The sequence below is a fragment of the Lontra canadensis genome, unplaced genomic scaffold (genome assembly GCF_010015895.1).
Source record: "Lontra canadensis isolate GAN:19392208 unplaced genomic scaffold, GSC_riverotter_1.0 scaffold1, whole genome shotgun sequence".
NCBI lineage: Eukaryota > Metazoa > Chordata > Mammalia > Carnivora > Mustelidae > Lontra > Lontra canadensis.
The window spans coordinates 76,673,890-76,697,028 of record NW_022630995.1 but is presented as its reverse complement, the minus strand read 5'-3'; the positions used below and the strand labels follow the sequence as shown (position 1 = coordinate 76,697,028).

The 23,139-nt window shown below is 36.5% G+C and overlaps 1 protein-coding gene across 2 annotated transcripts in view; it reads left to right on the top strand.

Moving 5' to 3' along the window:
• The first annotated feature begins 1,265 nt into the window (after positions 1–1,265).
• The window catches only part of PCDH10 (protocadherin 10), a 60,383-nt gene continuing 38,509 nt past the window's right edge, over positions 1,266–23,139 (top strand). For both annotated transcript variants that reach the window (XM_032857665.1, XM_032857675.1), the window contains exons 1-4: positions 1,266–3,932; positions 5,475–5,533; positions 6,089–6,195; positions 13,870–14,175. In XM_032857665.1, the coding sequence (XP_032713556.1) occupies positions 1,302–3,932; positions 5,475–5,533; positions 6,089–6,195; positions 13,870–14,175 (3,103 nt within the window). In that variant the 5' untranslated portion in view covers positions 1,266–1,301. The remainder of the gene's footprint in view (positions 3,933–5,474; positions 5,534–6,088; positions 6,196–13,869; positions 14,176–23,139) is intronic.

The following is a 23,139-nucleotide window of genomic DNA, read 5'->3' as shown; positions in this document are numbered from 1 at the left end:
GATCAGTAGTAAAGGAAAATACCTTAAAGGAAAAAGAATGTTAGCGTCATTGGAAACCCCGCTCCGGAGAGAGGACACCGCTGCTGTTGCTATTCTGTTTTCGCATTTGCTGATGCAAACAGGGAACCTCTCTATTCCCTCTCCATTACCTGCGTCTGGGGACTGGGAACTTTCCGCGGCAGAGTCCCCAGCCAGCGCCTCGGGACCTGCGGGGATGTTCTCACTCTCACACTCACACTCACCCCGGCCGCCAGCCGGGACGCGGGTTCCATCCCGCCCCTCCTGGCTACCGAATGACGCACCTGCTTGACAGCCAAGTTGGCCAATTAACGGCGACTCGGTGGGTGGTGCTCCTCAGCGATTGGTTGGCAGAATGAGGGCGCTGCGCAAAAACAGAAAAGCGGAGCGTTCGGAGCTCAGAAACTGCCAGCCGAGATCACAGGCTCTAGGGCTGAAGCAGGAGGAGGGAAAGACTGGAAGGAAGAGAGACAGGTTAGAGGGAAAGAGGCTTGGGAAGAAAACAGCAGGAAAGAAACTGGTCATCACACTTAACAGAGAGGCAGATGATGGTGGAGATGAGGACAGAGGGAGACAGAACTATGAAAGCCAAAAAATACAGATAGAGCGAAAAGAGGAGAAAATGCCAAGAAGAACATCCATCCGGAGAAATGAAGAGAATGAAAGTTTTATGCTGCAGAGCCGTTCTGTGTTTTTCCGGCACAAAATTCTCTTGCTGTTTTTAAGCCCTTTTGCATTTGCCAGCCGTTGACATTGAGGCATGTTCAGCGGTGCCAGCAGCATCTCCTCTTCCTTCTCCTCTTCCTCTTCATCTTCCTCCTCCTCCTCCTCCTCTTCCACCTCCTCCTCCTTCTCCTCCTCCTCTTTTTCCTCCTCCTCCTTCTCCTCCCATCAGCAAGAAGACAAACCGAGGACAGTCTTGAAATATCGAAATTTCCTCCTTGGGATTTGCCAGCGCCGCGTTGCGCCAAGACTGTCGGGATAAAGGACGCTGACTATTGTATTATTATTTTATTAATTGGTCAGTGGGAAGATTACAGATGAGGAAAGGGGACGCCTGTCACCTTTCCTGCGCTAAGATTGAAAAATGAGGCTGATTTGGGGGAAGCCCTAAAATGAAGCAAAAGGAATAAGATTTTTAAGGACAGAAAGCCACAGGAGCCCCCCACATAGCGCACTTTTATTTGTATTTTTTTCAGATTTTTTTTTTTTTTTTCGTGGTGGTGGGGGAGGTGATTGGGTGGCTGGCTGGCTGCGGGAAGCTGCTTCCTTTCCCTTTGGAGATGATTGTGCTATTATTCTTTGCCTTGCTCTGGATGGTGGAAGGAGTCTTTTCCCAGCTTCACTACACAGTGCAGGAGGAGCAGGAACATGGCACTTTCGTGGGGAATATCGCTGAAGATCTGGGCTTGGACATTACAAAACTTTCAGCTCGCAGGTTTCAAACGGTGCCTAACTCGCGGACCCCTTATTTGGACCTCAATCTGGAGACCGGGGTGCTGTATGTGAACGAGAAGATCGACCGCGAGCAAATCTGCAAGCAGAGCCCCTCCTGCGTCCTGCACCTGGAGGTCTTCCTGGAGAACCCCCTGGAGCTGTTCCGGGTGGAGATCGAAGTGCTGGACATCAATGACAACCCCCCCTCCTTCCCGGAGCCGGACCTGACGGTGGAGATCTCTGAGAGCGCCACGCCGGGCACCCGCTTCCCCCTGGAGAGCGCATTCGACCCAGACGTGGGCACCAACTCCTTGCGCGACTATGAGATAACCCCCAACAGCTACTTCTCCCTGGACGTGCAGACCCAGGGGGATGGCAACCGATTCGCGGAGCTGGTGCTGGAGAAGCCGCTGGACCGAGAACAGCAAGCGGTGCACCGCTACGTGCTGACCGCTGTGGACGGGGGAGGAGGGGGAGGAGGAGGAGAAGGAGGGGGAGGCGGCGGGGGAGGGGGCCTACCCCCCCAACAGCAGCGCACCGGCACTGCCCTACTCACCATCCGAGTGCTGGACTCCAACGACAATGTCCCCGCCTTCGACCAACCCGTCTACACTGTGTCCCTACCAGAGAACTCGCCACCCGGCACGCTCGTAATCCAGCTCAACGCCACAGACCCAGATGAGGGACAGAATGGCGAAGTCGTATATTCCTTCAGCAGCCACATTTCGCCCCGGGCGCGGGAGCTCTTTGGACTCTCACCGCGCACCGGCCGGCTGGAGGTGAGCGGCGAGCTAGACTATGAAGAGAGCCCAGTGTACCAAGTATACGTACAAGCCAAGGACTTGGGCCCCAACGCCGTGCCCGCGCACTGCAAGGTGCTAGTGCGAGTACTGGATGCTAACGACAACGCGCCGGAGATTAGCTTCAGTACCGTGAAGGAGGCGGTGAGCGAAGGCGCCGCGCCGGGTACAGTGGTGGCCCTGTTCAGCGTGACCGACCGCGACTCAGAGGAAAATGGGCAGGTGCAGTGCGAGCTGTTGGGGGATGTGCCGTTCCGCCTCAAGTCATCCTTCAAGAACTACTATACCATCGTGACTGAGGCCCCTCTGGACCGAGAGGCTGGAGACTCCTACACCCTAACAGTGGTGGCTCGGGATCGGGGCGAGCCGGCGCTCTCGACCAGTAAGTCGATCCAGGTACAAGTGTCAGATGTGAACGACAACGCACCGCGGTTTAGCCAGCCGGTCTACGACGTGTATGTGACCGAGAACAACGTGCCGGGCGCGTACATCTACGCGGTGAGCGCCACAGACCGCGATGAGGGCGCCAACGCCCAGCTAGCCTACTCAATCCTCGAGTGCCAGATCCAGGGCATGAGCGTCTTCACTTACGTGTCCATCAACTCTGAGAACGGCTACTTGTACGCCCTGCGTTCCTTCGACTACGAGCAGCTCAAGGACTTCAGCTTCCAAGTGGAAGCTCGGGACGCCGGAAGCCCCCAGGCTCTGGCTGGTAACGCCACTGTCAACATCCTCATCGTGGATCAGAACGACAATGCCCCTGCCATAGTGGCGCCCCTCCCTGGGCGCAACGGGACTCCAGCGCGGGAGGTGCTGCCCCGGTCGGCGGAGCCGGGTTACCTGCTGACCCGCGTGGCCGCAGTGGACGCGGACGACGGCGAGAACGCCCGGCTCACTTACAGCATTGTGCGGGGCAATGAAATGAACCTCTTCCGCATGGACTGGCGCACTGGGGAACTCCGCACCGCGCGTCGGGTGCCGGCCAAGCGCGACCCCCAGCGGCCTTACGAGCTGGTGATCGAGGTGCGCGACCACGGGCAGCCGCCCCTGTCCTCCACTGCCACACTGGTGGTGCAGCTGGTGGATGGAGCTGTGGAGCCCCAGGGTGGGGGCGGGGGCGGTAGCGGGGGGTCAGGGGAGCATCAGCGCCCCAGCCGCTCTGGCGGCGGGGAGACCTCGCTGGACCTCACTCTCATTCTCATAATTGCGCTGGGCTCGGTATCCTTCATATTCCTGCTAGCCATGATCGTGCTTGCAGTGCGTTGCCAAAAAGAGAAGAAGCTCAACATCTACACGTGTCTAGCCAGCGACTGCTGCCTTTGCTGCTGCTGCTGTGGCAGCGGGGGCTCGACCTGCTGCGGCCGCCAAGCCCGCGCGCGCAAGAAGAAACTCAGCAAGTCGGACATCATGCTGGTGCAAAGCTCCAATGTACCCAGTAACCCGGCCCAAGTGCCGGTGGAGGAGTCCGGGAGCTTCGGCTCCCACCACCACAACCAGAATTACTGCTACCAGGTCTGCCTGACCCCTGAGTCCGCCAAGACCGACCTGATGTTCCTTAAGCCCTGCAGCCCTTCACGGAGTACGGACACTGAGCACAACCCCTGTGGGGCCATCGTCACCGGCTACACAGACCAGCAGCCCGACATCATCTCCAACGGAAGCATTTTGTCCAACGAGGTAAGGCTGAAGCGAAAGGACCACCATCTCTCATCTCCTCCATCTGAAAGCCTTCTCTAGCCCGGCCCTTGTATCTCTGGTGCACTGTGTATTTATATTTAGGATATTAACTTATTTGAATCTTTGTGGGGGCAGGAATTGGGGGGAGGCTATCCCACCCCTTCGTATGTAACCTAAACTTCGTGTTGTCCCTAATTTTCTGCGTTCCACCCCTCCACATTTACTTTCATTTCCTCCCCTTGGTGCTTTGCCACCTTGGACCCTCCTTCTTCCCTCTGGCATCGTTCCTTTAAAATCCTAACCCCTTCTCAGTCCTTTCCCTTCTCAGAATTCTGAGGGGAGCGAGGGAACTGCGATGGAGGGACTTTTTGGTACTGGCAAAGGTCTTTTTGCGTTTGTCCCAGACATTAATAAAGTTAATTCTGTTTGCTTTGTTTATCGATGCTTTCAGTCGCGTGTAAAGTAAGCTATAGATTGTTTAACTTCGCACAGTTGTCTAAACTCAAATGCATGTTTTAGTGAATAAGTTATCAGATCCTTGTCCTCTGAACTCGGGTTGCAGAAAAGCCTTCAGTTCTGCTTTGGACAGCATTACAGACGCTCCTCAAGTCCAACGCCCACACAGTGTGAATTTGAATGAAGTTGCTTTGGCACAAATCCCTGTAAGCGTAAACTAACAAAAGGCTTAAACAATTGTTACCTTAAATACATCTTTTAGCTAATAATCACATTTTGCCACTGTTCTTGATAAATCACTGCTGTTGGCTTTCTTCCTCGAAGAATTTGGCTTGTCAATTCCGATTTCTTTTTAAAGATGGAGAAGTGGCAAAGTTGGAAGGAGGGAGGGAGGGGGAGAACAGAGTTGATTTATGTACAAGAAGGTTTGGAGCAGAAAAGGTGTGTGGATGGTGGAGGTGGGGAGGAAAATGCAGAGGGTGTTTGGAGGGGGAAAAGTTTTGGAGGGGGATTATGAATTCCTTTCTTGGCAGGTTATTTTATTTATTTGAGTCTTAGATATTATTAATTGACTTTCATGACTATTTGTACAGCTCATTTGTATCTTAAGCACATTTTGAAAATAAACAACAAAATAATTCCATAAAATATCCAAACCTTTTCTTATTGAGCGTGCTGTTTTTCTTGTGTCAACCAGTATACACCTAAACACTTTTTTAGGCCACTGGAAGAAAGACTGCAGAGTATACCTAGGTTGACTCTATTAGGGACAATAGTTTATGAGCCCTATTAATGAGGTCATTTGCATTCTCTCATTAATGACACACACACATGCACACACACGTTTAAAATTGGCCTTTTATTTTTGCAATTTTTTTAACTTTTACTGAAAATCTAGACTGACATGTCTCTGCATATTGCCCTTACCTTACCAAGTAATCACTAGGATGAAGTCTTAGAACAGCTTGAAAATTCATAAAACTACACACAATTACTTAAACTAGACTCAGTTCCTAACCTCAGAAGAAGACTATTAGTTAAGCCCTTAGCATTCAAATGCTTTTGATTTATTTATTTTTTTTCTAGACTAAACACCAGCGAGCAGAGCTCAGCTATCTAGTTGACAGACCTCGCCGAGTTAACAGGTATGGACTTTTTTTTTTTTTTCCCTAGCCGTGTGTGGACAGTTTACTACCTACTAAAATTAGGAATTAGGTGTGTTGTCCAGTATTAAAATATAAGATGTATAAAGCATCTCCAGCTAGGTCAGAACATAAATACTGATTATGTTGGGGTTCCTAGACAATACATTAAAAATATGGATATAATTCATCTATATAAAGCTTACTGAATATATTTAAATATTTAAATATTTTATCAATTTATACTCCTACACTGCTTCTGATAGCCTCCCTTTTCCAGGTGAATATATACTCTTTCATGAAAATGATATACACATATACATAACGCTAATCATAGAATAATGACTAAAGTGACATGTCTTAAAGGCTCGAACTGACTGTTCGGCTCAGTTTTAAAGAATTAGGCTTAAAGTGATGAAAACTAGCTTTCTGCAGAAATAAAGCCAACTGAGAGGTTTATGAACCTGCAGCACCATTGGTGACCATGTGGTGGCAGAAGAATGTTTTCTGTGTTTCTTCACATTTTTTATTCTAATATTCACGTTTTTGTACTTCTAGTTCTGCATTCCAGGAAGCTGACATAGTAAGCTCTAAGGACAGTGGTCATGGAGACAGTGAACAGGGAGATAGTGATCATGATGCCACCAACCGCGGCCAGTCAGCTGGTAAGTGTGTTCAAAAGGCAATGCTGACTTTTAGTTTGTTGTTGTCGTTGTTGTTAAAAGTAAATCTAGAAAGAATGATGTCCCGGGTAATTTTTTGTAGGTTCAAGGTTGGTAAGTCCACAGGAAAATGGTGTCATCCTATGTTGATAACTGTATATTCAAGGAGGATTATAAAAAATCTAATGTTCCTTTGGGTAAAGTTAGAGATTCGTTGTGAAATATGATAGAATATGAGCTATTTCTTTTTTATGTAATGTTCTTTAGTGCAATCATATTGCATAAAAAAACCCCTATAGATTTCTCACCTGGTCAGGCCTCGGTCTTCAGTCAACTAAGGTATTATTAGACTTGTTTATGGATGAGGTAACTGAAGATGAATGAAATTAATTGACCTGCACAAAATCACAGAGAATAAGTGGATGATTGGGAAATAGAATCCAAATTTATTCCTTTTGAGAGCAATGCATTTTGTAAGCCACTGAGTATTGAATGAGAGAAGGAATGGTGATTAAAAGTCATGAATAGGCTGAAAGAAAGATTTCCAATGCTGGGTTCTTAGGCTTCAGGTCATTAGTAAACATTTCATAATGTGTATTTTCTCAAGCATCCTAGGTTTCCCCATATTTTCAACAGGGTCCCTGACCTGTCAAGTGTTGAATCTCATGTGTATTTGTATGTAAGGGTAATGATAGCCACTGATGGGGTTGCAGTATAATGCATATATTTTACATTGTTTATTTTACTTTTTTCTATATAAATTTAACTGTTAAATTTTATAAGATGCTGATAACTCTGTTTACTAATCTGTAAAGAAAACACTTTTAAACATAAAACATATACCTTATAATGATGAAAATGGTTTCACAATGGTTGAATTTTCTTCCCCCTTCATTTGCATTTCAACTAAGAAAAGTGCTTGTTGATTTTTTTTTTTTACTTTTTATTTTTTGATTGAGTTTTGTGTTTTTCTGACTTATAAAGAAATAGAAAGGCAAGTTAACCTTTGTAACTTATAAAAATGTCCATCACTGGGCTATCTCTAGATTCAACTCTGTTCACTTGATTTTGAGCTTCATTTTGGTTAATGATTCAACCACAGAGAGAGCCCTCATTTTCAAGGTAACCTTGGTCCTAGAGAGCACACTTTCCTTAACACACTTTGTGGACCTCTGAATGGTGCTGAGGCAGTGTGTCAAAGGGCAGTACCCGTCCCATGGTCTCCTGGCAGCCGTGGTTACTGCAAGCCTCTCACTTGGCTAATGTGTGCTGTGTCTGAGGCTGCCTTAGCCTTGGGAAACACAGGCAGGAGGAGGGGGAAAAAAGGCTGCTCAAGGGTCTCTTTATATTGCTGCAAGTCATTAATATGCAGACCTAATGAGACTTGAGAACTGCCAAGAATCCCCGGAGGTCCCTGCCCCTTGCGGGCCTTCACGCTAAGTGAACAGAGCATCTATTTAGTGTCTGGGAACCTGACAACAAACCAGATCTTGCCAGAAGTTTATATTTGAGTACAAAGTCCCTTTCATTTTTGGCCTATATATGGCATATGATTTATTGTTATCTTCAAAAAGCTGTATGTTTAGAATTGTTCACTCCTATTCGTTTTTCAGGGTTTCTAATTTAAGTTAGCCTTTTCAAACTTTTAAAACAAAATGTTTAATATTTAAACAGTATCTGCGGCATGTTTCCTTGGGTGCATTTTATTCTTTTCCCACTCCCCCACCCCCTGCTTTGTTTTTTTTCTGTAGCACTCCAGTCTCAATGAACATTTCAATTAGTTTAGTCCCTCAGACATAATGAGCTATAATAACCTAACCAAAGAAAGAGAAACGAATAAACATCTGCACAAAGTGCTAAATTTGTAAGATGGTTGGGAATAGATTCTTATCAATGCGCCTTCCCAGTACCTATTTTATTTCTCAGAGACTCAATGTTGCCATTTTGGTAATGTTTCTTTCAAATTATTTGAGATGTCAAAGATTTAAAAGGAAAATGAAAATGCCAAATCATGTCCTGGAAAACATTTTTAAAAAACAAGGCAGTTTGTATTTTTCTTTATCAATAGCAAAAAAAATTTCCCTATCCCTTTACATTCTTAAACATGAAAAGTGTTACAGAATTAATTTATTTTTGTATTTCATTGGTGGTTCCAGGGCAGTTGCAACATACTGAGCACAATAATTGCTGTTTGAGGATTGTAATGACACATTTGTGTTAAGAAGTAATCTCACCTTTGTGTACTGAATAGCAATCAGATTTAATACGTCTAATTTTATTGTAAGAATGATTTTGAAGTGTTTTCATTTTTAAGTATAAAACCCTAAATGCAGAGAATTGAAATACATTTACTTTTATGACTTTCTCCAGTTCACACTAATGTTGTGTACCATAAACTTTATAGCAAGCAGCTGTAATATTTCCTTAAAGTTAAACCCATTCAGGTGAATAAGTACCTCTGTTTTATTTTCTTGTAAAGCCAGGTATTGATGACCTTCCAATTTTGTAATATTTAGGAAATACTATTCACAGCACATCTATTTCCAGGTTTACGATATGGAAAAAATTCATACCATGACAAATTTTACTTGGGCAATTTTTAGGGGGAAAACACCAGGTTATCAAGGAAAAATAATACTAGAAAGTCATAGGCCCTGAATTCTGTCTTTCATTCTGTACCTCATTCCATATTACATACATTATATATACTACTGAGCTTAGTACTTCACCTGTTTAAACTTCTTTACTTACTGTTTATTCTCAATTTCTTTTTCTATGTTAACATTATTTTGTATTTATTTATTTAGATATGCCTTCTATTTATTCTTCTATGAATAGTTTTCTTTTTTGTTCTTTCTCCCCTACCCCCATTGCTTTTCTCCTTTCTAAGCCATTTGCAGTCACCAATCTTGTTCATAGAAGGGCTTTAAACACGGAGGCAGCTGCACAGAGAATCACATAAGCTTTTTCAGTTTTCTACTGCACCTGGCTCCATGTGTGAAATTCTTCGGCTTGACCACTGCTCTGTGGCATTTTCTTTCTATAGCCTTGTCAAGGTGCTTTCCGTTTTTTTCAGTGCACTATTGATGTATTGGTTAGATATGGCAGAAGTCCAGGGAGATGTGGTAAATATATGCATGAAAGAGGAAAATCACAAGAGGAAAATCTGATTAATCACAACTCAAATAGCCAAAAAAAAAAAAAAAAAAGTCAAAGTGTACTTAAAAGAAATATAGTTTCACTTTTGTTTAGTATCTTATTAGATTAAAAGAATTTTTTTTTCTGATTTGCAACACTGATATAAACAGTTTAGTTGTATATTCTTAAACATTTTAACATTATTGCAGGTACATCTGAGGAGATTTATTCAGTTGTAAGAATGGTTTTTGCCTCGTTTTTAAATATTTGCAATATGCATACCCCTGGAATTAATTGCTCCTTCTTAAAAAGTATATTGAAGAAGATAACCCTAATAAGTGATTCTGTTAATGTTACTTGTTATGGGGTACCTGAAAGTTGTCAAGTCACTCGTTCTTGTAAATTCTTCTTCCAGCTACAGTTAGCTTCTAAGTGTGTTTATTTTTTAATTAATTCTTGAGCTTGATACATGATACAGGTCAATATTAGGCTATACGTAAAAACAAATAAAGTGATTTGAATCGTCAGTATCTTCAAACTAGTAGGTAAAGTATATCATGAAATGTGTTCAGCTATTGCACAACTATTACATTATCAACAAGACAATTTATGATTTATCGAAAGTACAAATTTCCCTTTCCCAACTCCAGTAAGAATTTAGATGCTGGTTGATTAGTGTCTGGACTTACAAATAAAATGAATTTACATGATTGTTTGCAAAAGCTTATTCAGGTTTCTGGTGAAAACCTGAACTACAAATTGATGTTACAGAAAGATTTATAATTGGAAAAATATATGACAAAATATTAGAGAAAATGGAGAAAAATATAAACATTTTGAATGATAAGTAGGGAGAAATTTTGATGTACATATTTTGACTTTTTCATGAGTGAATTATGTTGATAAATTTCTGACTATGAGCTATATTTTCCTAAAAATTATAGCAATTTTTGTGGTTGTAATTAATATCTCTCCATTTTTTTGGTGCTAAGTGGTTAAAGGAGGACTGGAAATTTCTTCAAAAAATTAAGTATTGATTTTCTTTGAAATTAATTTATCATGTTATGAAAAATTAAACATTTTTATGAAGCTTTGATGCATGAGGAAGAAATGTACCCATAACTTCATATTATTACATTCATCAGAAAACAGCACAAATTGAATACAATTATAATATTTTTGAAATGACAATTCATTCTCAGTAGTACTATTACTGCCTCTGACTATAAGGAACAAGTTACTTGCTGGTTAAAAAATATGTATTTTAAAATTGGTCTAAATATATCTTTGCATTAACAGACAGTCTATCACATCAGCTGTCATGCCTTGTAGAACAGATTATTTCTGAGAAGTTGTAAAAATAAATAACTAGGAGAAGAAATTTCAAATAATATATATATACGTTGAGATATTTCTTAGAAAATACCCAAACTTTGAAACTGAGGTTTGGTTGGCCTGTATTTTTTCTGCTGTACTAATCTCATAGGTTCTATAGTAAGGGCATTTGAATAAGAAAAACGAAAATCAAGTTAAATTTATTTTCTCTTGGGACTTCAATTTGAGATATTAAAAAATTCCAAGAGCAATGTGAAAAGGCATGCATTTTAATATGTCACCTGCCCTATCATACCAGGCATTCCTGTATATCATGTAATTTATCACAACAAAATTGAAATATAATTCTGTTTATTTGGTCATTAAAGAGTATGTTTAATGGGCCCGGGGATAAATTTAAAAAAAGGTAAATACTGTTAGTCTTTTAGAGACTCCCTGAAGTGAGGAATGATAATAGGAACATTTATCTGGTTCTCAAACTATACATCTAAAAGGCAAATGATTTGAAATTTATTGATGTACTGTTTGTTATTTTTCTTTTAATTTTGTTGCTATGTCTGATATTTTTTTCCTCATGAGAAATCGGTACACTTGTTTTATAAGTAAAACTGGTGAAATATATTCATGCACAATTTGTGACACCAAATTTCTCATTCTGGTCATATAAAGCTGTGTGTTATTACTATGGGAATCTCACTTTAAAAGTACTAATTCATAAATACACTAAGAACATTATTTACAAGTGTTTTCTTTCTTCTGTCAAGTAAGATTATTCTTCCAACAAAAACTTTATCATATTTCACATTTTTCTTGTTATGCACACGACATATTTTCTGTACAGTTTCTTAACTCATGAGAACTTGATTACATCATCTAAGGGAATTTTAACTAGCCTTTAATAACTAAAGAAGCCAAAAACCGGAAAAACCATTAGCTTCAAGAAAAGAAAATGGGCAGGGTTGCGTATACACTATCAAAAAAAACAGTCCTACTGAAAGTAACTTCTAATATAATCAAACATCTTAATAATGTTGAGAGACTAGTTTATTACAATTTTTCTATAAGATAGATGATCATATTTAAGAATATGAGAGTCTGGGTACAGGTGCCCGAAAAGACATAGAAGATTATTAATAGTTCTGTGTAGTATCTTTAAAATGATATTTATCAGTCCACGTGAGGAAAAATTGCATTAATTCCAAATTTTGCATTGTATACCCATCTTTATTAGGGTCTAATAATACAATTTGATCTTACTATTTGAATTAATTCCACCAACTTCAAATTTAGTGCCTTGAATTTAATTTTCAAACAAATGATTGCTCATAATAATTGGACTTTTACCAGTAGTTCCATCTATCAAAAAATCTTTTTTTCTCTATCACACTGCAAATATGGAAAAGTTCTAGTACAGTATTTACAGTATTCAAAATGCAAATCTCTCTGGTTCTATAGCTTCTGCCGACTTTGTATGTCAATGTGTATCAGGGACATTGTCCTTCCCCTACTCTTTTCCTTTATACATAGCTCCTTGAAGAAATTGGATAAAAAAACTGAGCTACTCTCCTGTCTAGAAAAACATTGACTTGTTTTTTGTAGTCTGGGTCCTTATCCTGGTTTCAGCTCACGTTTTAAGTTCCTCAACAGTTCACTGATCAGTAATTTATTTCCCGGTTTATGCATGACAATTATCAATGGAACATTATAATCGAAGTCAGACTCGGCATTATACATAGTTTAATTTAAAATAAAAAAGTCATAAAGTGAGATTAATATAGGATAAGAAGCTTTGTTTTATTTCTTTAAACATAATTTACATAATTCACTGTTCTGAACTCCAAAATACTTGTGGATAATCTAGAAGATTAATACTCTGAAAAATTTTTTTTCTATACTTTATTCATACAGATGTTAACATACACACACAAACAAGTAAAGCAGTTTGTGACACAATACCATCAGGAATTTATAAACTAAAGCTGACTCAAGAGTTCAAATCGCTCATGGTATTTATAAGAAGAAACAATCAGATGGGTTCATTAAACAAATATTAATCTTTCAATTAAAAAAAGAAATCTATACTCATTTGAGAGTTTCTTTTATACAGAATAATCACACTCAAATTACTTTAAATTGATCCTGTTTAAAAATAAGCACAGTAAATGTGTTGGTATGTTTAGAAAAATATTAAAATGTGATTTAGGTTTATGTACTTGTTTTTCTGCATGGGGTATTTAACAAAATAAATATTAAAAAGTATTCTATAATGCTCAAAAATTGTTAAGCTCTGCTTAAGAAACTGAACTTTCTTGAGTCATAATCAGATAATGTTGAATGATCTTGTTAATCTGTGGGAGACAGTGAAATTTGAAGATTTCATTTGAAATCTTAATATTCTCGGATTAGTAGGGAAACAGTTCTGTGTTGACTAGGACAAGTGTTTTTCCAATATGGAACAAGTAATAGAGTATTTGTCAATAGTATCTGCACCTGACTCACAATACACTCGATTACCCTGGTTTCACTAATTACAGTCGTTTGTTCTGGGTTTGTCTGCAGTGGTAAGTGATAAGTGGTTTGTAGTAATATGGGCTACCAGAATGTCATTGAAATATACCTTTTAGGGTCATTTTCTGAGAACCTGAGAAAGCATGCTTTTGGCCACTCATGTAATGTTTCATTCTTGTTATTTATGAGTTTATCAATATGAGTGCTGTATTTCTGTTGAATTTCACTTTTTATTTCATATCCAGATTTCATAATCTATATATCATCATTTGTGCTTCACATAGTTCGATGTTTTTGTCTCTAAGGAAGAAAAAATGTTGGATGCCTTATCATCATTAGAGATTATGGATTATAAAAGATATACACTGTGCATTTTTCTCTGTTATGAATTTCACCAGAGATTTAAAAAAATATATTTGTCCTTTTCCTACTCACCATTCCCTAGTTACTTAAATAATTTAGAGTCAGACATTTTTCCCAATACTCTGAGAATTTTAGAAACATCTACCTCAGGGTCCTCTTTGCTAGAAGTCTAACCCTTTGGAAAATAGTACAAAGATATTTTTGGTTCTTATGAGGTTAAGGCAAGAAAATTTGGGCAAAACGCATTCACCCAGCACTCTTTATGTTACCTGTAATCTCTCACATTAGTGAAACCTGAATCTGGAGTTTCTTTTTTTTTTTTCTGGGTTACAGGTATGGATCTCTTCTCGAACTGCACTGAGGAATGCAAAGCGCTGGGCCACTCAGATCGGTGCTGGATGCCTTCTTTTGTCCCCGCTGATGGACGCCAGGCTGCTGATTATCGCAGCAATCTGCATGTTCCTGGCATGGACTCTGTTCCAGACACCGAGGTGTTTGAAACTCCGGAAGCCCAGCCTGGGACGGAGAGGTCTTTCTCTACCTTTGGCAAAGAGAAGGCCCTTCACAGCACTCTGGAGAGGAAGGAGCTGGATGGACTGCTGTCTAATACACGAGCGCCTTACAAACCACCATATTTGAGTAAGTATTACATAAAAGGCTTTATCAAAGTATTCCCTTTGAGGGAATAAGTTCAACATGCCATTCTTCTTAGTAAAAATAGAGTTCAGGTTGTTTTCCGAAACAAGATAAAAGTGTCTCTTGGATGCAGGCAGCCCTTTACTATGGAAAATGAATATACGTATCAGGAAGACAGGTTCCTGTGTTAGGACATGGTTGTTGACAACAATCAAACATAACTTTTGATGTTGAAAACATTTTTCAAATGTGCTTCATATTTCCTTTGAATATTGATCTCTTGTTTACTTGATTTCCATGTGTTTTGAAGGGCTTAATTAAGATGGAAGAACATCTCTTGACACTTGAGTCACTGAGAGATTTTATTTATTTTTTTGATGCCAGCATTATCACATAATCATCCTTTTTCCATAGTGACATTAAACATTTTAGGCTAAATTAGGAAATCAGTGCAGCCATCACTTTGGCCATTCAATGTAGTTTAGAAATATGTTCAGATGGAGTAAGTCTCTGATCAGAATCAGAGGAACTATGTGAAGGAAACATAGAAATAAAGCAATAATCTTCATTTACTTAAAATAATATGTTCTTCTAACATGGAAACATTGAAACCTGTACTCAGCTCTTTCAATATTGGGACCATATTCTCTAAGTGGATTATTTTATATAACCATTGTGAAAATAAAAATGCTTAGAGATTTTGTAGTGTATTTCCTTTGAGGATCTTGGCAATGAAACAATCCTATATTCTCTGCTACGTAGTTATCTTTCTCTTTAGTTAATGGGTAAATGCCACTGACAATTCAATAAGTTGGTCAAACCATATAAACTAATGTTTGATAAAGGTGAAGCTCATAAAAAGTTAGTCAAAAGATGACTTTTATCTTAAATAGCAGATCCAACATACATGATGTTTTCTTTCTTTCCTCTTCTAGTGTAAAAAAATCATAGAATCATAAGCTAGGAACAAAAATGAGACAGATTGCTGATGTGTCATTTCTTTTATGATTTATGGATGGGAGGGAAATCGAAAAAAATACTTAAAGGAAAGAAAAAAGCTAGAAGAACATATATTTTAGCTCTTGTGAATGTAAATATGAAAGGCATTTCATTGAATGCATTGGGGACAAGATTGCTACTCTAGATATTGATAAGTCCTATGAATAAAGGAATAGATCTGCCACTGGATATATATATTGTGATGGCAACAAGGATTAAACTGTTTTATGAAGGATTGCCTCCAACTTTTCAAATTACTTGGAAATACCATTAACCCACACATGATATAGTAAGTATTTTAGCATTTCAGAAACAAATAATTGGTCCTAAACTATTAGGAGTATAAATATAATTGTATAAATACAATATGTATGCTGTATATTATAGTGAGTATAATTAATTGCTCCTAAACTATGCTGTCTGTAAACTATTGATATTTGTTTTGCTTTATCTTTTGAAGTTAAAAATACAAGAAGAGCACATATACTTAAGGGAAGTGTTGAAATGTCAAACGTAGTAACTATGATGAAATTTGGATGCTTGAGTCCTAAAGTTTAGCTCACACATCTACACACATTAGTGATTTCAAATAGCCTAAAATAGTTATATGTGTTGCTAGAAATCAAAGAATGCATATGTTATTTAATTAAGAAAATTAAGATTTGCATATGATGCAGATATGGAAAAATATGTTAGGTTTTAAAAACTATTTTATTTTTTCTGTGTTAGCCAACTCATGCCACTTAAAATTTAGGGTTTGGGATGAAGTGTGACCTGGCTGAAAAATAAGCAGAAATAGAAGTATTTTGTTGTTTTTACTTACACTATCCTTAGTTCTTCATAGAACTTCAGCTTTCAGGGTTTAATGCTATCTTAGACTCACACAATTATCTTAAAAATTATATCGTGGTTCTGATTTAATAGACATAGACAATTTTATGGTTAATTTGATAGTATAAACTACAAATAACATCCCTGACCATTTTGCCCTCCAAATTCACATGAGAATAGTTGTTAATACTTGTACTATTTATCATCAGGAATGGAAATATCCTCACCTTCTAAATTGAAAAGAATGTCCCTTACATAATTAAACTAAGAACTTGGCACCTATAACCTGTGTTTAACCAGAATGCTTAAATAATTATTGGGGTAGTAGTTTTCTTTTGTTGGACATGCATTTAGTTTTTTAGTGAATAGAAAGTTTACTTAATCTTAAGAAAGTAGCTGAATATTTATTTATTTTTGTAGAGCTCTAAAAATAAAGCCTAATGAAGCTACCACTATCATTTATAAAATGATCAGGAAATGATAATATGCTTAATAATACAAATGAAATCATTGTCTATATCCAGGAACTTCCCATTTCTTTTGTTTTGTTTTGTTTTGTTTTGTTTTAAAGATTTTATTTATTTATTTGATAGAGATCATAAGTAGGCAGAGAGGCAGGCAGAGAGAGAGAGAGGAGGAAACAGGCTCCCTGCTGAGCAGAGAGCCCTATGCGGGGCTTGATCCCAGGACACTGGGATCATGACCTGAGCCAAAGGCAGAGGCTTTAACGCACTGAGCCACCCAGGTGCCCCGGAACTTCCCATTTCTATACTTCTGATTATTAAATTTAAAATTAAAAATCACGAGGAACCAACTTCTACACAAAAGTACGTGTACTCACATGCTATAAAACAGTTTGTTTTTTTTTTTTTAAATGCCCAAATACAACTATGTTTCCTTTTTTTTTTTTAATGTGTAAGGAAAGATCCACAAAGAGTATGGATGATGAATTTAATGAAATGGAAGTTATTTTTTAAATCAAGAATAATTTTGAAAACGTCAATTCAAACTCGTTAGTCATGAGCACTTTATGAGCGTGCTTGCTCTTATTTTTGTTATAATGTCGTAGTTTGTTAATACTTTGATGAAAACCAAAGGGATACACTGAAAGATTAAAGAAATAAATATAAACATATAAAAAATGGTTGTATTCAAAACTCAGTGTTTTGATTTATCTTAAAGTGCTAGTGAATTTTAGCATAGCTTTACCTTTTCAGAGGCATAAAATATACTAAAATATCACCTTAACTTTTAATAAAAATTAATCACTGTTTTTGACACTTATTAAAATAAAACATGAAAAAAAATTTTACCTGGAGTTTAAAAATAATACCACATTTTATTGTGAAGAATTCAAGAATTTCTTTAGTATTATAGACATCTTATTTAAAATAACAGTATTTCAAATGACACAATGTTATACAGAAAAAAAAAATAAGGAGCATAAAAATGATTTAAGTTCAAGAATATAATACATAAAAGCTATATTATTAAGAAAATTTAGAAAAATCCAATAGTTAACACAACACCTAAATATTACTCTTGCAATCATTCCTACTTATGATTTTGGCTTCACATTTTGAACAACATTGCTTACAACTTTTGTTAGTAAATAAGCATATCTTTTGGTTCTAATCAGCATAAACAGTACAGTAGTAAAGGTGTAAGGATTCATTGGAAACTTGCTGATTTCTTGTCAATAAACCTAATCAATGCCTAAGAATTGACAACAATCAATAGACAAATAACCAATGAAATTTCACCTAACATACATTTGTGAAAAATCCTTTTCTCATTTATTTAAAGGGTCATACAGTAATAAAATATACTGAACGAAATGAAAAACATACATTTACATAATAATTTTTTAAACCCTTAATCCATGAAATTTTCTAGACTCACAGGGCTGTAGGTAGTTCCCTATTCAACTATTTATTGAAGGGTCATGGTTCATCCTCTGTTCACATTACACAGCATTTAGACTAGTCGGTGTGTGCCAAAAAATTACTGGTTTTCTCCTGACCTAATTTTATTTTTGCCTACTTTTTGAGTCCTTTTGAAACTTCAATTCAACTCAATCTTAACACAAGAAAAGATGTCAGAACTTTGAACCATCCCATTTGAAAAATTGCTGACATTTTACCTAGACTTTTTTCAATAAACATCATTTTGAGAAAGTTCTTTTGGGCATCTATGTTATTTCTATGGTGCACTTCAAGTTTTTAGTTGATTAAAATTATAGAGCATATTTTGTTTAGACACATCTCTTTCAATCCCTTCATTGTCTTGATCTGCCTTCTCTGCGATTTTGTAATTTAACTCAGTAGTGTGGTTAAGAGTATACATAAGATTCAAAATAAAACAACTTTTCTTATTGGTACACATTACCCTCATATTTATGAATCCTTGTATATGTTTTCTCTGGGATTTCTATATTCCTGTAACATCATAAACATAGCATCAGTTTATCAAATAATGAGGTCCATAAATAAGCATTATTATACAGGGCCTTTTTAACTACTCTCTCTAGGTCCATATATCACTAAATGAATGGACATCTTTTTCAGGATATTTTTTTCCTAGTACATATGTTAATTTTAGTACATATGTTCCCTTTTTCTCCAAGTTGTGTTACTTTTTAATAATATCTTATTTCTGAGACTTTTGCTTCTCTCACTCTTCTTTATAAGAATAGCTCTGGATTTGTGAACCTAACTTTCTCACTTTTTTAGTTTAAACCTTTGTGACAAAGCCCTGGTCTTTGAATCACACCAGTCCTTCTGTTCTTCATTAAATTCCTTTGTTTAGTAATTAAGAATTGATCTCTCATAATTAAAGTAGTTTACTCACCTCGGTTTTGTGAGCAGGAAATAAATGATAACTCAGGGTCAGGAAAAAACCCAATCCCAGTTCATATTCTCTGTATATCTACTGTTAGATTTTAAATGTTCACTGAAGTTTATGATCTTTTACTTCTTTGAAAAATGATAATCTATTCACGATTTGTATTCTTACTGCAATTAGCTGATGCAACAGCTATCTGGAACTTTCCTGCAACTCCAGATAACTGAGATATTATCACATTATCTTATTTCTTCTGTAGTTGTTCAGTAATGGTCTACCTCAATTAATATGACTTCAAGTGAAAGCTATAAAAATCCTTCTGAGGTGGACGCTCATTTTGCATCTAGACATCTGGCAATTTCTGTAAGCAATTTGTTCACTTTCTGACATCAGTGCTTCTCAGTGACTTATCACTTGTCATTTAAAACTTGTGCCTTTGGGTGCATTGGAACTGGTTGGTATCCAATACTCTCTTGGCGTATTTAGACTCATTATCCAGCTATGCATATTATAAATGCTAAAAAATTATGTGATAAAAAAATGAATGAATGGCTGAATGAGTATTTTGAAGTACCCAAATAATCTTTAATGCTGTCGTTATACTTTCATTCACACACACGTCTGTGCACAGTTTTGTTTTGTTTTTTCATCTCTAAGCATACTTTATTTTCTTCCAATTCTTAAAATATGTTTTAAATTAGTTATCCTTCCCTCGTGGCTATTACAATACTACAAGTTTTTATAATGGAAAGGAGATTGTGAACTCATTCAAAATATTGATATGCACATATCCAAGGTGCTTTGTAAAATATGATGGAGTTTTTCAATACTCTGAGATTTTAAACACCTTTTGATTCATTCTAAGAACTTATATTCTAAAAAGGTGTTAAATTTGTTTCATACTTGTTAACTCTCTTAGAATTTAAATACTCGCTTTCATACCAGATCTTTGAGATAATCTTTCCTTGACATATTTTATTTACTAGAAGCTTTCATAGTTTAGGTCTTATCTTTCACTTCTTTGTAAAGCTAATAGATACAAATTTTCATCTAGTGTAGTTACTTATTTTTCTTATATAATTCCCATGTAGGAATTATTTATTTGCATGTTATTAATTATATTTTTGAACTGACAGATACTTGGCTAAATAAAAAAATATATTCAAGGTTTTTAGAGAAGACTTAATTGAAAGAAGTAATTAATATCTTTACTCAATATTTTACAATCCTTAGTATATGAGTCTCCACCTACTATTTAAAGAAATTTATTTCATGCATAGTTTGCATTTTATTGAGCTAACATTTAGCATGTTAATATTATTTATATACCTCATTTTATATTACAGATTATTTCCATCTTCTTTCTTATTTTGTAATTGGAAGTAAATCCATATAAGCACTTGTCCATCATGTGAGCCTAAGAAAGGAAGATTATCAGTTAAAATATAAATAGAATTATTCAATGAAAAGGATTATCTACTTGGGATTTTTTTCCCTGCTTCATCATACTGAAGATGTGTGGGTCAAAATTCAAATGCATTAAGTAAAGTAAAGAATCTGGAATATATAAATTCAATTGCTTATAAACATCATTCAATATTATTTAATACTCAATGTGCCAGACATTTTTTGGGTGAGTCTGCGTCTTCTCAAGTCCTTTTAATAGGAATTAGATAGCATCATTTAGACAATATAGCTTGGAAATTTGGACTGTGAGGTTCATTGTTCAGGATTAAATAATACTATCAAATTAGGACTAAACTCAGCATAATGGGAGTCAATTTAATGTTTCCCAAAGTATAATAAATATCTTGGAAGTTTTCTATCGAGGTCCAATAAGACTCCCTAATTACTTCATTAGTGGTCCCTAATCACTTACATCAGTTTAGGTGAGGACAGTATGGAGGATTTGAAAACATTGAATCCCAAATGTAATTACACAGCAAAGGACATGGATAAGGACAAATTATAAACTAGAAATTTTCACAGATAAAGATCAGGGTTTTATTTCTGAATCTTTCATCAGTACATTTATGACATTATACTTGTACATTATACCTAGGCACATACCATTTTCTTTTTCCTAGGAATATCTTTCTTTTAACTATGAGATTGAAAAGATTATATGTGAATTTAATTTCAACAAAATTTCCATTATCTGTACAGTAGAGTGGTATTACAAAATTTCCACAATCTGTAGAGTGTTACTAAATTATCAGTGACAAAAAAATTATCAATGATAGCTTTTAAGTCATTGAATTCGACAGGTGATTGTAAACATATTTTCTGTGTTCCATTTCATGATTCTGTTGTGTGGATACATTTGTGCATATAGATATCTCATATAGAAACATTATATTTTTAATATGATTTAATTTTTAATTTTATCTCCCTATTATTTTACATGATTACTAATGGCTCCTTCATTATCAGAAGCTGCTAAACATCAGAATATAGTGTTTTTTGAGAAACAGATAAGTGGTGTAATAAATTTTGGTCTGTTTCTTTAAGATACTGATTGTACTTTCTGAGGACCAGTTCACACTGTGTATTGTAGTAAAATTAATCATGACAGTGTGGAGGAAATAGAGGCCTGTATTCTGAGGAAAACATTATTGTTACTGTTTGTAAAAATGTTATAATAAGTAGGACTTTTTTCCTCTTTTCATGCTGCTATTAGACACAATCCTACCCTAGATTTCAGTATTACCTGTGTTGGATATTCAATGGTGTATCTTACACATACTAGACAAGTGAGTTAGTTTGTCATCTAGTGGTGTAAGTTTCATTTTATGCCAATAACTGTATTTCAGCTGCAAGTTAGATAAAGACTGCATTATTCATAAAAAGCGTATTTGTAAATATTTTTTGTTAAAATTTTCAAGTAAGTGTCTTAAAAAGGAAAAAATCCCAAGCCGAGGAGAAATACATAAATAAAATCAATATCAAATATATATTTCTTGAGTTTAATTTTGAATCATGCTGGATAAAGAAATAGCCATAATGAAGGGATTCTTTGCGAGCTCACTAAACATAACATTGGTTTTTGTCTCAAAGTGCGGCACATGGTAGAAAGTTCTGAGTCAACAATGACAACAGTATATAAAGTGTACATAATAAGTTTCTGGGATACACGTGATAGTGTATATAAGATAAAACATTTTCCATGTAGGTTTAATCAAAATAGTGTTAAGAATTGGTCCATACATATGAAGGTGAATGTTAAATAGTTTAACTGTAGCTGTCGTTTCATTCTTACAAAACATATAGAAAACCTGTAAAATTAATATAAGATTATTGTGTTCTTTCTTCCCTACTGTTAATAAACCTAATGCCAAAACTAGTCCCCTTGCTGGTCACTGGTGGTGTGGGTTTAAGATTTATTTGCCAGAGAAGTACTCATCAGATGATTATATTGAAGGTCATGAAATCAAGATGTTTTGGTAGCTGTATCTTGATTCTTGAATTACCTCAATCTTTTTGATAAGAACAAAGGTAATAGAAAACAATACTATGTAGAACCCACAGAGTTCTACTAAATTATACTTTTAAACATAAAAATGATGGATAATTTCATGCATATACAAAAATTGAGTAGTACTAAACTCTCTATATTCTCCAGCCTAAACAGTGATCAATCTTGGCCATACTTGTTTCATCCAAATGCTAAAACACTGTCTTTTCACTCAGATTTTTCAAGCAAATCCAGAGATCCTACAGCTTACTCCATTAATATTTCAACATATGTTTATTAAAGATAAAGTTTATTTTTAACATGACCACAAGAACAGTATTCCTCTTTAAGGAAAGTTCTTACTATCATTGGTTGTCTCATTATTGTTCAAATTTCCATAGGTTTTTCATAAATATTATTTAATTTTACATTTATTATTTATAATTTTCTCATAAATATTATTAATATTACCTACATTTTATTAACTTGATTCATAATTAAAATAAGCTCCACACATAGCAACCCATTTTTAGTTTTTTATTTTTAAATTTTTATTAAAGTATAAAATACACGTAAAAAGGTGCAGAAATCATAAATGTGTAACCCAAGTTTTCACAAAGTGAGCTCACTTGCATAATCAGCGATCCCAACATTAACTTGGTACCATGTCCAGTAGCCAAAAAGTCCTAGTACTTCAAAAAGTACCTCAAAAAGCCCTGTATTCTGTCCTCTTCTACTACCACCCCAGGAGGTGCCATGTCCTGACCTCTAACCAAAAATGAACTTTTCTGGGTTTTTGAATTTATATAATTTGAATAAATGAAATAGAATAATATTTT